Source organism: Sinocyclocheilus grahami, unplaced genomic scaffold, assembly GCF_001515645.1.
Source record: "Sinocyclocheilus grahami isolate Dianchi unplaced genomic scaffold, SAMN03320097.WGS_v1.1 scaffold828.1, whole genome shotgun sequence".
NCBI lineage: Eukaryota > Metazoa > Chordata > Actinopteri > Cypriniformes > Cyprinidae > Sinocyclocheilus > Sinocyclocheilus grahami.
The window spans coordinates 241,105-254,692 of record NW_015506007.1 but is presented as its reverse complement, the minus strand read 5'-3'; the positions used below and the strand labels follow the sequence as shown (position 1 = coordinate 254,692).

At 37.4% G+C, this 13,588-nt stretch overlaps 1 protein-coding gene across 8 annotated transcripts in view; it reads left to right on the top strand.

The window, feature by feature from the left end:
* unc13bb (unc-13 homolog Bb (C. elegans)) overlaps nucleotides 1–13,588 on the top strand; it is an 87,563-nt gene that overhangs the window by 57,305 nt on the left and 16,670 nt on the right. For 7 of the 8 annotated variants that reach the window (XM_016247212.1, XM_016247215.1, XM_016247218.1 and 4 more), the window contains 8 exons: nucleotides 6,779–6,825; nucleotides 7,027–7,105; nucleotides 7,484–7,489; nucleotides 8,171–8,245; nucleotides 8,335–8,554; nucleotides 9,220–9,447; nucleotides 9,622–9,763; nucleotides 11,482–11,651. In XM_016247212.1, the coding sequence (XP_016102698.1) occupies nucleotides 6,779–6,825; nucleotides 7,027–7,105; nucleotides 7,484–7,489; nucleotides 8,171–8,245; nucleotides 8,335–8,554; nucleotides 9,220–9,447; nucleotides 9,622–9,763; nucleotides 11,482–11,651 (967 nt within the window). The remainder of the gene's footprint in view (nucleotides 1–6,778; nucleotides 6,826–7,026; nucleotides 7,106–7,483; nucleotides 7,490–8,170; nucleotides 8,246–8,334; nucleotides 8,555–9,219; nucleotides 9,448–9,621; nucleotides 9,764–11,481; nucleotides 11,652–13,588) is intronic. The other variant, XM_016247213.1, reaches the window with a different exon arrangement.

Genomic DNA, 13,588 nt, shown 5'->3' with positions numbered 1-13,588 from the left:
AGATAGTTATAAGAGAGATATATATATATATATATATATATATATATATATATATATAATATAATATATATTTTTTAAAATAAGTGATATTGTGAAGTATTACTAGCTGTTTTATATTTTAATGTTTTAAAATGTAATAAATTTTTTTATGATGCGAAGTAAATTTTCAGAATCATTACTCCAGTTTTCAGTGTCACATGATCTATCAGAAATCACTCTAATATGCTGATTTGCTGTTCAATTATTGTCCATAATAAATCAATACTCAGTTTTTAATAGTAGTTGATGTTATCAACACTGAAAACAATTTTTACAGTGATACATTTTTTTATAGGATTCTTTCAATAGAAAGTTAAAGAAACAGCCTTTTAAATATCAATCTCTTCTAACATTATAAATGCCTTAACAGTATTGATCAACTTGATGTATCCTTGCTGAATAAAAGTGTTAATTAATTTATTTTTTCTTCTTACCCCAGACTTTTGAATGGCAGTGAAGCATGGTTTCCACAAAAATATAAAGCAGCACAACTGTTTTCAACATTAATAATAATAATAAATGTTTCTTGAGCAGCAAATCAGCATATTGAATGATTTCTGAAGGGTCATGTGACACTGAAGATAATGCTGAAATGACTGATGCTGAAAATTATTTTAAATACAATTCAATTGTAATAATAATATATTACAGTATTATTGTTATTACTTTGTTTTTATGATCAAATAATTGCAGCTTTGGTGACCAGAAGACTTCTTTCAAAAATATTTAAAAAATCTTAATTATTCCAAACGTTTGACTGGTAGTCTACATGTTCTTGCAGTTATGACAAATTCTAGACTGTGTCAGTCAGCTAAATTATTCAGTTTTAACAGAAGTCAGCAGAATTTACAAACCAATATTTCACACTGGCTCAGGACATTGTGTCGTTCTTATTGTTGAGTCCTGAATTTAATAAAACTTATGTGTGACTTGGCCTAGGTAAATCAGGAGCACCACTACTAATGAGAGCTGATTAACCTGAGCAGTGGCAGAGTAGTGAGCAGATAGTTTCTTATTAGAAATTCCGAGGCATATCTGTCTCTTGGTTGGAATTGCAAATTAGGCAAGAATCTGTAATATTTTGATACCTGAGCTATCTGCAGAATAAATGTCACAGAAATTGGTTCACAATCTCATTTAATTTCAGGAAGTTTAACCAGGCCTTTTTAGTCACATATCAGTAATGGCTTCATTGGTCCTTCAAAGAGTGGCTCATTATTGGTTTCTGCCAACTGTACTCCTATCATGTGAACACAAAATTCAACTGTTTGGGAGATGTTGGACAGAGGTTAAACCTATAATGGGAATATTTAAATGTGACTTTGAAATTCAGAGTATTTAATATACACCTTTATTGTAAGCAACTGTAGCAGGGGACATTGACGTTAATTATAGACAAAACTAGAGCACACTGATTATGTAGAATTTTAACTTAAGCTGTTTTAACTTAAAGTAATTAAAAAATATCCCAAAGTGCTCCATTTGAAAGCATGTCATTTCCTGTATTAAATGTTAAGTTAAAAATCCATCATAAAATGTGCTGTCCCTGACATTCATTTTAGCCTATTGGAGACACGTGGCAGCCAGCCAAAATGTGCCCTTGAAAGCCGCCAACCTAAACGCTCAATGTTGAAGTCACAGTAAAGATCATGCTGGCCATTAAATACTTTTGGAGAATAACACCGAGGACAGTATCTGAATTTCAATGACTACCTTTATTGCTAGCACATATTACAGGAAATAGACTTAAAAAATTATGTGAACTATAAGGCAATAATCATGCCCTAACATTATGTACTCATTATTATGAATATCTAATTTACAATCATAATAATTTATATTTCAACCTTTATTTCAATGTAGTGCAGTATTTGTTTAAAATCATTGAATATGGTAAAAGAGTCTCTAAATAAATGAAAAAGTGAAAAGCCTCGAGTGTACAGACGAGACGATTTTGTCCTGACAGGCAGGAAATGGGGTGAAGCTGCTATTAGACCCAGCAGGTTCTGATTAACAGTCATGATGCACAGTGAATACAGCTGGGCTGTCACCCTCCCTGTGCTGTAACAGTTACTGTTAGAAGAGCTGACAGGCAAGAAGATAATATGTTGTGTTCCGTGTGGAATATGCCCCACCTGTTTGGCAATGTCTGGACCTGAATTATTTCTACAATGGAATGCTTTAACAACAACAACAAAAAAAAAAAGTAATTTAAGTTTGCATATACTCATGTGATTTGATTGAACGCGTACAACTTTACTCCTTGAGCTGTTTTTGGAACCCATGTTCATTAGTGATCTTTTTCAGCTGCATATGTTTTAACATTATAACAGTTGTCTTAATGACTACAGTAGGTTTATTAGCAAGCTATGACAACAATGAGCTTTGTACATCCTTGTAAACACCGTGTAAACCTGCAATAATCCACTTAACTGTCTGTGGTACTTTTTCAGTACATGGCAGAGATCCAGATATATTCACTCTTACCCTCTCTCTGTAATGTGACTTTTTACTTGGGTGTGTATGAGAGAGTTGGCAGTGTGGACACCCTTGGCCTGTAGCATTACTTTTTATTAAAGTCTCCATTAGAATAAATTATGAAACTGCATTCAGCGCCTCAGCTGTGCACTTACTGTATAGTATGCAATGAAATATGTGGTCACAAGCTTTGTTCCAAGTGATAGTGTGCTGCCTTCTACGGTAGAATCCTAACCGATTGATTTGTAATGGCCTACATGGGCTGCAACTCAACAGTGTCACACAAATAGCATTAGAATTAGACTAAAAGTATTTTTGTAGGCTGCAAAATTTAGATGCCTACATTTCAAATTGGGAGTGCCTCTGTAGGCAGCTCACTAGGTTTTAGAACCGCACAATAGCATCAAGAAGAGCAAAAGACTGAATGGCCATGAAGATAGATGTTGATTAATTTAGATGGATTGTGCATGCTTATATTTAACTGATTGAAATTTCAATGTCTGTCTAATTTTAATAATCTATGCGTGCCATTGTCCTCAGGGTTTAAATTGGGCCGGGGCACATAGACTGTATATTATGCATCTATTGCTGAGGCGAGGCTCACGCAGCCTCTCCAGGAGAAATCAAAATGCGCAACACTAAGAAACTCAGCATCCTGAGGTAAAAATTCAAAATGGAAAGTTTTTATATTTAAAATGCAGTTAGTTAGGCAACATCAAACAGCGTTTTCACCATTACGACTGTTTAATAGTTAAACGGTTCAATAAGCAAATATAATATTAGGTCACTTACATTTTAGTTGCATCTCACAGCAATCAGCCGATTCATTGCTGATTGATTCTGTGTTTTGAACGAATCGGTTGAATCAAAGTTTCATTAGCCCATGCATAAACATCTGATGAATATGCCGTTTGAATGAATGACTCAATGACTCACTCATTAAACACTACTGGCACTGGCGTTTTAATTTTGTTGAAAAGTATCATTCTAAAAGAAAAGAATCTCATAATATTATTTAATGCAGTTATTTTTCAGTGTAAATTATTTAATTTGACAATGTATAGATATTCACATTATTATAATTTAACCGTGGAGATAGAGGATGACATGTTCATCTGTGGCATTAAGAGAGATCCCTCTACTCATGAGTGTGGTCTTTCAACCCAGCGTAGTTTTGAAAGTCAGACTACAACCTCCAAGAGTGCCGTTATTGGGCAGGGGAGGCGTAATAGTGATGGCAGTATCACCATTCCATCCATCATGGGAATGAAAAGATTAGAGCCCAAAGACCAAGCAGAAGAGAGCAGATGTGTCGATGGAAGAGGTGCCATGGATAATAAACCAAGCCGAAGTAGGGACAAGGACAAGAAAAGAGAAGTAGGGTCAAGCACCATAGTGGAGCACATTTTGAAGGAACTGCAAGGGATTAATAAAATCCAAGAGGAGATATCAGATTTGCGACAATACCTGACGTCTGTAAGTGGCTCAGTAGATGAAGTGTCTTGCTGCGTAGATGCTGTACTGTTGGAAATTGAGGAGCTATATTCAGTTGGTGCTGTTGGGAATCCATCACCTCGAAGAGTTGTGGCTCATCAAAGAAGTCCAGGTAGGCAGAATGCCATTCCTCTCCCGCAAAGTAGAAATAGTAGCCCAGTAGTAAAGCATAAAAAATTGGAGAAGAATGAAGGTAGACCTCTTTCGGCTAGACCGAATGTGTCCGGGTGGGATGTGGAAACTGATTACCGAGATGTACCAAGAAGAACCAAATTACACAATCCCAAGGCTTCTGACAACTTGGATGCACCCTGTTCCAGATTTAAGAAGTCCAGCTACTGTCATCTTTACGGACAAGAATTTACAAGCACTAGTTCCTTATCCTCAGGTCACAGTTCTAAGAGTCGAGATCAAGAAGGAAGTTATTATTCTAGGGAGGCTGACCAAGAGAACAGTGGTTGGAGACGTTCGGAAATGCAGTTGAGCGTGAGTGGAGAAGGAGGATGGAGTGGAGACACTAGATGGAGTGAGGAGGATTACTGCTCCTGCCAGAACAGTGCAGACGAATTGGAAACTGTTGGACACCCAGATACATGGTACAAGTACAATGGTGGCGAGACCAGTCATTCATCAAGTAGCAGCTCTGAACACCTATCCTTACTGTTTGGAAACCATGATTCCCCATCCAGCTCATCCAGTGTTGTAGATTGGAGGCATCCTAAGAATCAAACTATCAGTGACATTGGCTGCGACTGGACATCAAATTGCATGTACTCTCGCAGTTCTGGATACCACACCATGGATGCATATGCTGATGAATCGTGTAGTGGGCCTTCCCGAAGCCTTAGTTGTTCAACCATTGGAATGACAGACTATGATGACGGTTGCAGAAATCTACACTCCTCTTGTGAGCATTGCCTCTGTGATGTGGATTCAGAGAAAGACTGGCCAGAGGGGGCTTGCACAGATGTGTATGACCCAGATTACTCTGAAAATACAGACACTGAAGAGTCACAGCCATCTAATCTAGGATATGATATTGTAAAGATAAGTAAAGCCATGCTAACCTTCCACTCTGCTCTAAGGGAAGCCTTTACAAAGCTTGACACACCTGAACCACAGTATCTAGATGAGGACACCAAGTCTGTAGTCCCAAGTCCCTCCAAATCCAATGACCTTGAGGAGGATAGCACCACATTCAGTGAATCAAATGCAGACACTGTTGAACCTTCTGATGGTGCAACTTTAGATCTCAGTGTGTCTTCTCAAAAAGGCATTGAAGTTTCATTCCATGGGAAGGACTTGAGGGAATTACTAAACCGGCAACGTAATTCTCAAGCCTTTGATCCTCTACTATCGACTCCTAGCACGATTTCCCCTTCACTTACTCCAACTGAATACTATGCATTAGACCACTTAGATACTGTAGAGGAACCTCTAACAGATCAGAATCTGCCATGTATTCCAGACCTTAGCCCAAAACATGTGGATCCGAGTTCAGGGATTGTTGATTCTTGTGCTCAACAAATGGCATTTGGCTCAGGTAATATCAAAATAAGTCCAGAGGGCACCAATTCAGGAACACTGGAGGCAGATGTTAATGGAAAACAGGCGGAGCATAGTCTTGACAATGAACCTGCCCTTGAAGACCCTCACCACCAGAAGTGCCTTGCCAATATTCAACGTGTGCTCAAAGAGAAGAGACATCGGCATAGATTATCCAGGATTGCCAATGCCTCAAAGAACACTTTCTCTGAGGAGGAATTTAAACAAGGTACAAAAATTGTCTTTGATTTTGGTTAGTTATACATGTAATTAAGTTGAACAAAATGTTCCTACTTCTGTTAGTCTTTGCTTGTTTAAAATACTGTTTATCAATTGTTCTTTTCTTTTTTTTTCTTGATTGTCCTGCTCTGTCTTTCAGAGGGAAGCAGGGAAGATGACCAGGTCATGATTATGTTTTGGTCAATTCTCAGTCGTGATTTCATTTTGTTTTTCCATTAATGCCAGTTTTCTTTGTTTTTCATCCAAAGTTTATTTGAATGCATTATTTTTGAAACATATGATTCATGTACAAGGCTGCCTGCTGCTTGAGTTTGCCAAATACAGAAAACTTCTGAGTTTAACACTCAATGTTTTGTCTTTTAATGGTTACATGTGGTGTTTGCTTCTGTTTTGTTTTACTTACTTTAATGTGATTTGTCATCTTTTTAAATTATTAATAATTTGAAATGCTGGTCTTCGTCTTGCTACAGTGTTGCTTTTAAAAGCAGCTGAAACATACCACATGCCCTTGGGCCCATTTATCTGAGGAAGAATGCTCATGCCATTTTTAAAAAAAATGGTTCACCTCAGATGGAAAACACAGAGACAGTTTGCTAAATGTTTGTCAAGGTTTCACTCCTTTCTGTCATCAAGTGAAAAGTTTTTGGGATGTGTTCATATACAGTAATTATTCTAAAAGTTAAGGGTTTAACCCCAATTTTTGCTGTGCATTACAAGAGTTTGTGTGTACTTCTATTTTCCCCCTTTCATTGATTTTGCTCTGATCTTATGATTTGCATGCCAGTCATTTCGATCAGATTAAGTACTTTCATCAATGAGGACTTCATCTTCAATACAAAGTCATGTTTTGGTTTGCTTTCTCAGACTTTTTGGTGAAACTCAACCAATCCTGTGTCCTCTGCATTTATGTTAGGTGTTGCTCAGGTTTAATTGCTTCCCATGTACACATTGATTAATCTAAACTGTGTTTTTGATGCCATAGGGCAAAGAAAATGGAGATAATTCGAGACATGCTTGGATTAAAGCTGGGTAAGTTTCTCTTTAAGCATTATTGCTAGTTGATAGTTGCATTGCTGTATTTTACTTTTTCTCTTTTTTTTTTATGGAAATATTTATGAAAATATAGAATTCTTTATAAGAAGTTAGTGACATTTTATTTACGCATTCGTTGTCTGTGTATTAATTATTAAGCATGGAAAATACTCCTGTACAAAGTGTTGATATCCACAGAAATGGGAGTGGAATATTTGGAATTGACAGTATGCCAGACCTTCGCAAGAAAAAAGCTATTCCTCTGGTTAGCGATGTGGTAAGTACTCTTTCCATGTGGCCTCACCTTGCATTAAAATGAACAAAAGCTACAAATGCTTTTATTATAATTCTCAACATGGTATTGTTATCCAGTAGGAACAGCATCAGTCCAAATCTTGCTAAAATATTACTTGTTCAATCTTATAACATAAGGTAAAGACAATATTAAGTTGACAAATCTGGTTCAGACAAAAACGTCAGAATATGAGCAGTTTTAAATTTCGTAAGCAATAAATGACAACCATTATAACTGTTAATTCTGACTCGGAAAGATATGAAGTGAAGTAAAACAACTCTCTGATCTCTCTCCTCCCCATGAAAAACATAAAATTAAACCTCTACAACTCTTTTGAATGCATTCACTCTGCATGGTCAGGCTATGGTAAGTTTTGAGAATAACCCATATGACTGAACCTACTTTTGTGTATATCAAGATAATACTGCATCCACAGGGTCAGTATTGCTGTAATAGTTTGCAAATACACAGCTAGAAAACATGAAATTGCAAAAGTAGGCTGTTACAATGAAAAAAGAATGGCTAAATAACTTCTGCCAATACCATAAATATATGGATTATGATATTACAATAATTTTTTTTTAATATATTTTAATGAATGTATTTGCAAACCATTTCAACCTTACTTGATATACTATATACATAAGCAAGATAGCAAAAAATGGTTCTTTCCACTGGTTTACTTTTATTAGTTTTACTTTTCCTCCAACATCACTTTCAAAGGGCTGTTTCAAAGCGGGTTGTTTGATTCTATTTTAACAGGGTGTTTTAGATGCTTCTGTTCATACCTAGGCTTATCAGTAATGGTTTGTTTTCTTCATTAACCCCTCATCCCCTTACTGCACAGACATTGGTTTCCACTTTGATTTCTGGGACTCCCATAGTCACCACCCCTAGTTTTGAAGTTCTGGGTTTTTGCTCTTTGGCTTAGATGTTTATTTTTGACATCTAGATTCCACTTGGCTTCTGGCATATCTTTTACCAGGGGTGTTTTAAGAGATTTTCAACTGGTTTGCACTGTTCTAACATTTATTCTTTGTATGATAGTCTCTGGTCCAAGCCAGAAAGGCTGGCATTGCATCGGCGATGGCCTCGCGCTCCTCCATAAAAGATGAGGAACTGGTTAGTTTAACTTCTGTCTGTTTCTGACTATATTAAAGAAGTATTTTATAAATAAATATTTGATCACTTTTACTCTTTAACTTCTACAGAAGAACCATGTGTATAAGAAAACGCTGCAAGCTTTAATCTACCCCATTTCTTGTACAACACCTCATAACTTTGAGGTGTGGACGGCCACAACGCCCACCTACTGTTACGAGTGTGAGGGGCTTCTTTGGGGAATTGCGCGGCAGGGCATGCGCTGCACGGAGTGCGGGGTCAAATGTCACGAGAAGTGTCAGGAGCTGCTGAATGCAGACTGCCTGCAGCGTAAGTATGAGCACCTGTGCTATGTCTGAAGCAAAAGACTTGCTTGACGGCTTCCTACCTTCATCTGCTGCCTGAGAAAGCCACATTTGTGGGGTTCAGACACAGCCTGGGTTACTGGTGCTTTCACTCTAAGTCAGACAGTGAGATGACATTGTTTTTTACATTACGTTTTATATTAGACATGTGCCCTGTTGAACTCATTTACCCAAATAGACTTCCTTCAGTGACATCTTCCTTGTTGACAGGTCCATTAGCCAAAATTAAGAAAATGATTTAGAGGTGATGCTCACCGTAAAATAATCATCACACACATATTTTATAAGACAGGGTGTTTATTGGATTTATGAGCTTGCCATATTTTACAGTTGTTGTTTTTTTAGGGTGTTTTGACATGGAGGATTTTTTTGCAAATGGAAAATCTCATTCAAGTGCTTTAATTGGATTTGTTTTTAATAGTAATAAAAACAAATCCGTAAGTAATTTATTTAATGAATGACATTTTTATCCTACTATCATACATATCTATACTTATTTTTTTATTATTTTGAAATATTGTCGTTTTTTTTATTTGTTGAATTTTTTTTGTTTGCGTTTTATTTACAGTGTCATTAATCCAGTCTCCACAAATAAAAATGTTGTTAACCATCGTTAACTTTTTAATTCAGGCGCGGCAGAAAAGAGCTCCAAACATGGTGCAGAGGACCGCACTCAGAACATCATTATGGCCATGAAGGATCGCATGAAGATCCGTGAGAGGAACAAGCCTGAGATCTTTGAGGTCATCCGAGATGTGTTTGTGGTCAGCAAGGCTATCCATGCTCAGCAGATGAAGACCATCAAGCAGAGCGTCCTGGATGGAACGTCCAAGTGGTCAGCCAAGATCACCATCACAGGTTCAAAAACTGATCATTTACATTGCCATTTTTCTGGAAATGGCATTCCATTTTTACTCAATTTAAATGCTGCAATTTAAAAGTCATTCTAAAATTCAGTTCTAAATGATGCACGATGAAAATTCTCTTCTATGCCTCGATGACTTCCCGTCTTCTAATCTGTCTTTGTTATAGTTGTCTGTGCTCAAGGACTGCAGGCTAAAGATAAGACCGGCTCCAGTGACCCCTACGTGACTGTCCAGGTGGGTAAAACCAAAAAGAGGACCAAGACGATCTACGGCAACCTCAATCCTGTCTGGGAGGAAAAGTTTCATTTGTAAGTATAATTCGACCTATCATAGACCATCTCTTTGATTGAAGTGTCACTCTTTGCTCCTTTGTTGCCCTAGGCTTGCTTACTCAGAATGTGTGTCACCCAGTTTTTGATCCAGTCTCTTTTCAGTAGTGGAATCAACTTGTCTGAGTGAACAGGCTGTGGTTGAGCCACTGGCCTGTTTTTAATATTATTCAATCCAATCATATCTTAAAGGGATAGTTCACCCAAAAATTAAAATTCTGTCAATAATTAATCACCCTAATGTCGCTCCAAACCTGTACGACCTTCATTCATCATGGAACACTAATTAAGATATTTTTGATGAAATCCGAGAGATTTCTGACCCTGCATAGATGGCAATGGTACTACCATGTTCAAGACCCAGAAAGGTAGTAAGGACATCGTTAAAATAGTCCATGTGACATCAGTGGTTCAACCTTAAAGGGGTAGTTCACCCAAAAATGAAAATTGTCATTAATTACTCACCCTCATGTCATTTCAAACCTGTAAAGGCCCGTTCACACCAAGCACGATAACTATAAAGATTACGATAAAGATATAGTTAAAAAAATCATTCTCAATATAAAAAAATAGCATAGTTCACACCACAACTATAACGATAACAATACAGCGGAACGATATCGTTGTGATCACTTTCAAAACTATTTTTCTCCAGCTGATGAACGATAAAACACTGACAGCCAATCAGAATCCATCCTGCTGTAACGAGCTCAAGAATTTAAAGTGGTAGACGCATGTTCGCTTAGAATAAACAGACGATATCGTTCGCGATTAAAAATAACGACTCTATTCAAAAATTTGTCTCCTCCGCGTCATCCTATAACACCATTTTGGAGAGTATCACATATGTAAACAACGTATGCTGTTCTGTGTCAGCAGCACCATATGCTGTTTACATTGTTAACGCTTTGATCTGAACGTAAACAACGTATACACACGTGCAGACGTTGTTTACGTACGTGATACTCTCCAAAATGGCGCTATAGGGTGACGTGGAGGAGACGAATTGTTGAATAAAGTCATTATTTTTGTTTTATTTGCATGCACAAAGTATTCTCGTAGCGGTTGAACCACTGATGTCACATGGATTATTTTAACAATCTCCTTGCTACGTTTCTTAGCCTTGATCGTGTTAGGATCTTTGCTGTCTATGGGAGGGTCAGAGAGCTCTCGGAATTTGGAACGACATGAGGGTGAGAAATTCATGACAGAATTTTCATTTTTGGGTGAACTATCCCTTAAATTTTTTGAAGCAATGAGAATACTTTTTGTGCCTAAAGAAAACAATAATAATGACTTTATTTAACTATTTCTTCTCTTCCGCGTCAGTCTTCGACACACGTTCACAAGAGTACCACGACTCATGCATGTGCATTCCTCTGATTGAAAACAAGGCGCAGTGAATCTGGGTTCTATGTCAGAATTCTGGCTCCTGTGTCAGCAGCACCACAAGTATGCGTCATAGTACTCTCCTGAACTAGTAAACAGTGAGAATTGGTCCTAAAGATAGTGTTACCAAAAATTACATTAGTTTACGACTCACAAGGAATAATAGTACAATTTATAATTTTTACTTTTCTTAAGGTGTATTTGTGTGCGGTGAACAAATGCAATCTTTGGAGGGCACAGCCTACAAAGTCAAACATGCGTAGTTTCTGATCTTTAACACCGATTGTAAAGATGTGTTTGTCTTCCAGTGAATGCCACAACTCCTCTGATCGCATCAAAGTTCGTGTTTGGGATGAAGATGACGACATAAAGTCACGAGTAAAGCAGCGTTTGAAGAGAGAATCTGATGACTTCCTGGGCCAAAGCATCATTGAGGTTCGCACACTGAGTGGAGAAATGGACGTCTGGTACAACCTCGGTAAGCCCTCAACTGGTGCTTTGTATGTTCTTAGTTTTATTTGTATTTTTTTTAACATTGAGCTTTAGTGTATAGGCTGCACCTTGTCCTGATCTCTCTGCAATAATGTAGAAGTTCAGGGAAGTGCAGGATATGCAGGAGCTTGACTTCACTGTGCCAACAACCGGCAGCATTTCAGTCATATTAAAGTTGACTATTGGATTCCGAATGTTGGAATGAAACCATTGAAATGTTTACACTGATCCAACAAAATTTGGTATAGGCTGGGGTTTGTTGTGTCAGTGTAAACTAGCTGTAAGAGCAAAGCATCTCCTCAGACGACACTGTGTGCTGTCATTGTGGCTGGATGCATCTTTTTAATGTGTTTGGTCCTTTGTGGAAAACCTCTCTGCCGTGCTTTGACTTCTCTATAAAAGGAAAGAGGTTATTTTGTTGCTAAAATATTTAACCCAAGGCACTTACAGAGCACAAAACATTCACATTGACTTGTATACTTGTTGTAGGGACAGTTCACCCCAAAAAATGAATATTCTGTAAAGATGTACTCATCCTCACCGTTCTGAACTCATATGAGTTTCTTTTTTCTGTGGAATACAAATGGAGAAATTTTGAGAAATGTTCACGCTGATCTATTCCATATAATGTCAGTTTTCTTTGTTAGTATTAGTATGTGGTTTGACAGTCTCCTGACATCATGCAAATGTATTTTAGTTCTTTGTAGTACAAGAAACACCACTATAATGAATTGTGGGACTTGCTCATGATGATAAATGGTGTAGACCACCTCTCTGTAAGTGGGACGTGGCCCATGCGTCTAAGATTTGTGTGTATACTCCATTACCCATATCTTCCAACCTGACAGCACGTCCCTTCTCGCCCAATTACCCCAGTGTGCAGTGGCCCAGAGGCCTCCAGGACGTCCCAACCATGAAATCCACTGTTCCAAATTCTGTTTCTATCTCTCACATTTTTCACATTTCATTATTATTCTGATGTAATCTAGCCTTCGTTTATTCTCTTATTTCTGTTGTCCTCATTTGTACAGTCCGTTCTACTGTTCTGATTGTTTTTCCTCTGAATCTCTGGCCACCACATCTGCAGTAACAATTATTCTCAATAGTAGTAATTCAGCTACATGTCCTCTTGTTAGTTTCTCACCAGTATCATCCTCTCTCTCTCTCTCTCTCTCTCTCTCTCTCTCTCTCTCTCTCTCTCCTTCGAAACAGATATCCTCCTTGATTATTATGTAGCCCACTCCAGTCGGAAATTCACCACTTAGCTGACACACACAAATTATCCCAATAATTTGCCTGTCAGGGGAAATGGTTCAGGGAAAGAAGAACCCGGCGTTTCTATAAAAAAAAAACTCCTAAGGATTTTTCAGTTTGGAGAGAGAAAAGCTGAATATCAAATATGAAAATAATAAACATTCTGATTGTAAATTGTCTGTAAGTACAAACCCTGTGACTACACATTCTGTATTTATGCACCAAATTGTTTGCTATAATGTTGTTGGTATTGTTGTTATTGTTTTATATAGCAGAAATTAAAGAAATATTAGATGAAAATCTTAAACTTAAAATTAAAATTAGGTCGGCGCCAATAGCCTCGTTGGTAGCACGCCAACATATAGTGGCTGTTGCGCTTCGGGCATCCTGAGTTCGAGTCCCGACTTGTGGACCTTTCCCGTTCCTGATCTCTCTCTCCCACTTTGCTTCCTGTCTTATATGCTGTCCTATCATAATAATAAAAATAAAAGGCAAAAACGCCAAAAATAAATCTTTAAAAAAATTTAAATTAGAAATGCTGCCATAGCAGCTAACTGAAATAAATTAAGTTTAAGTACTAAAATGACTAAAACTGAAATTAAAATGAATAAAGATAAATTGAAAAAAAGCAAATAACAGATTGACTAAACCTTAAACTAAAATTGAGGG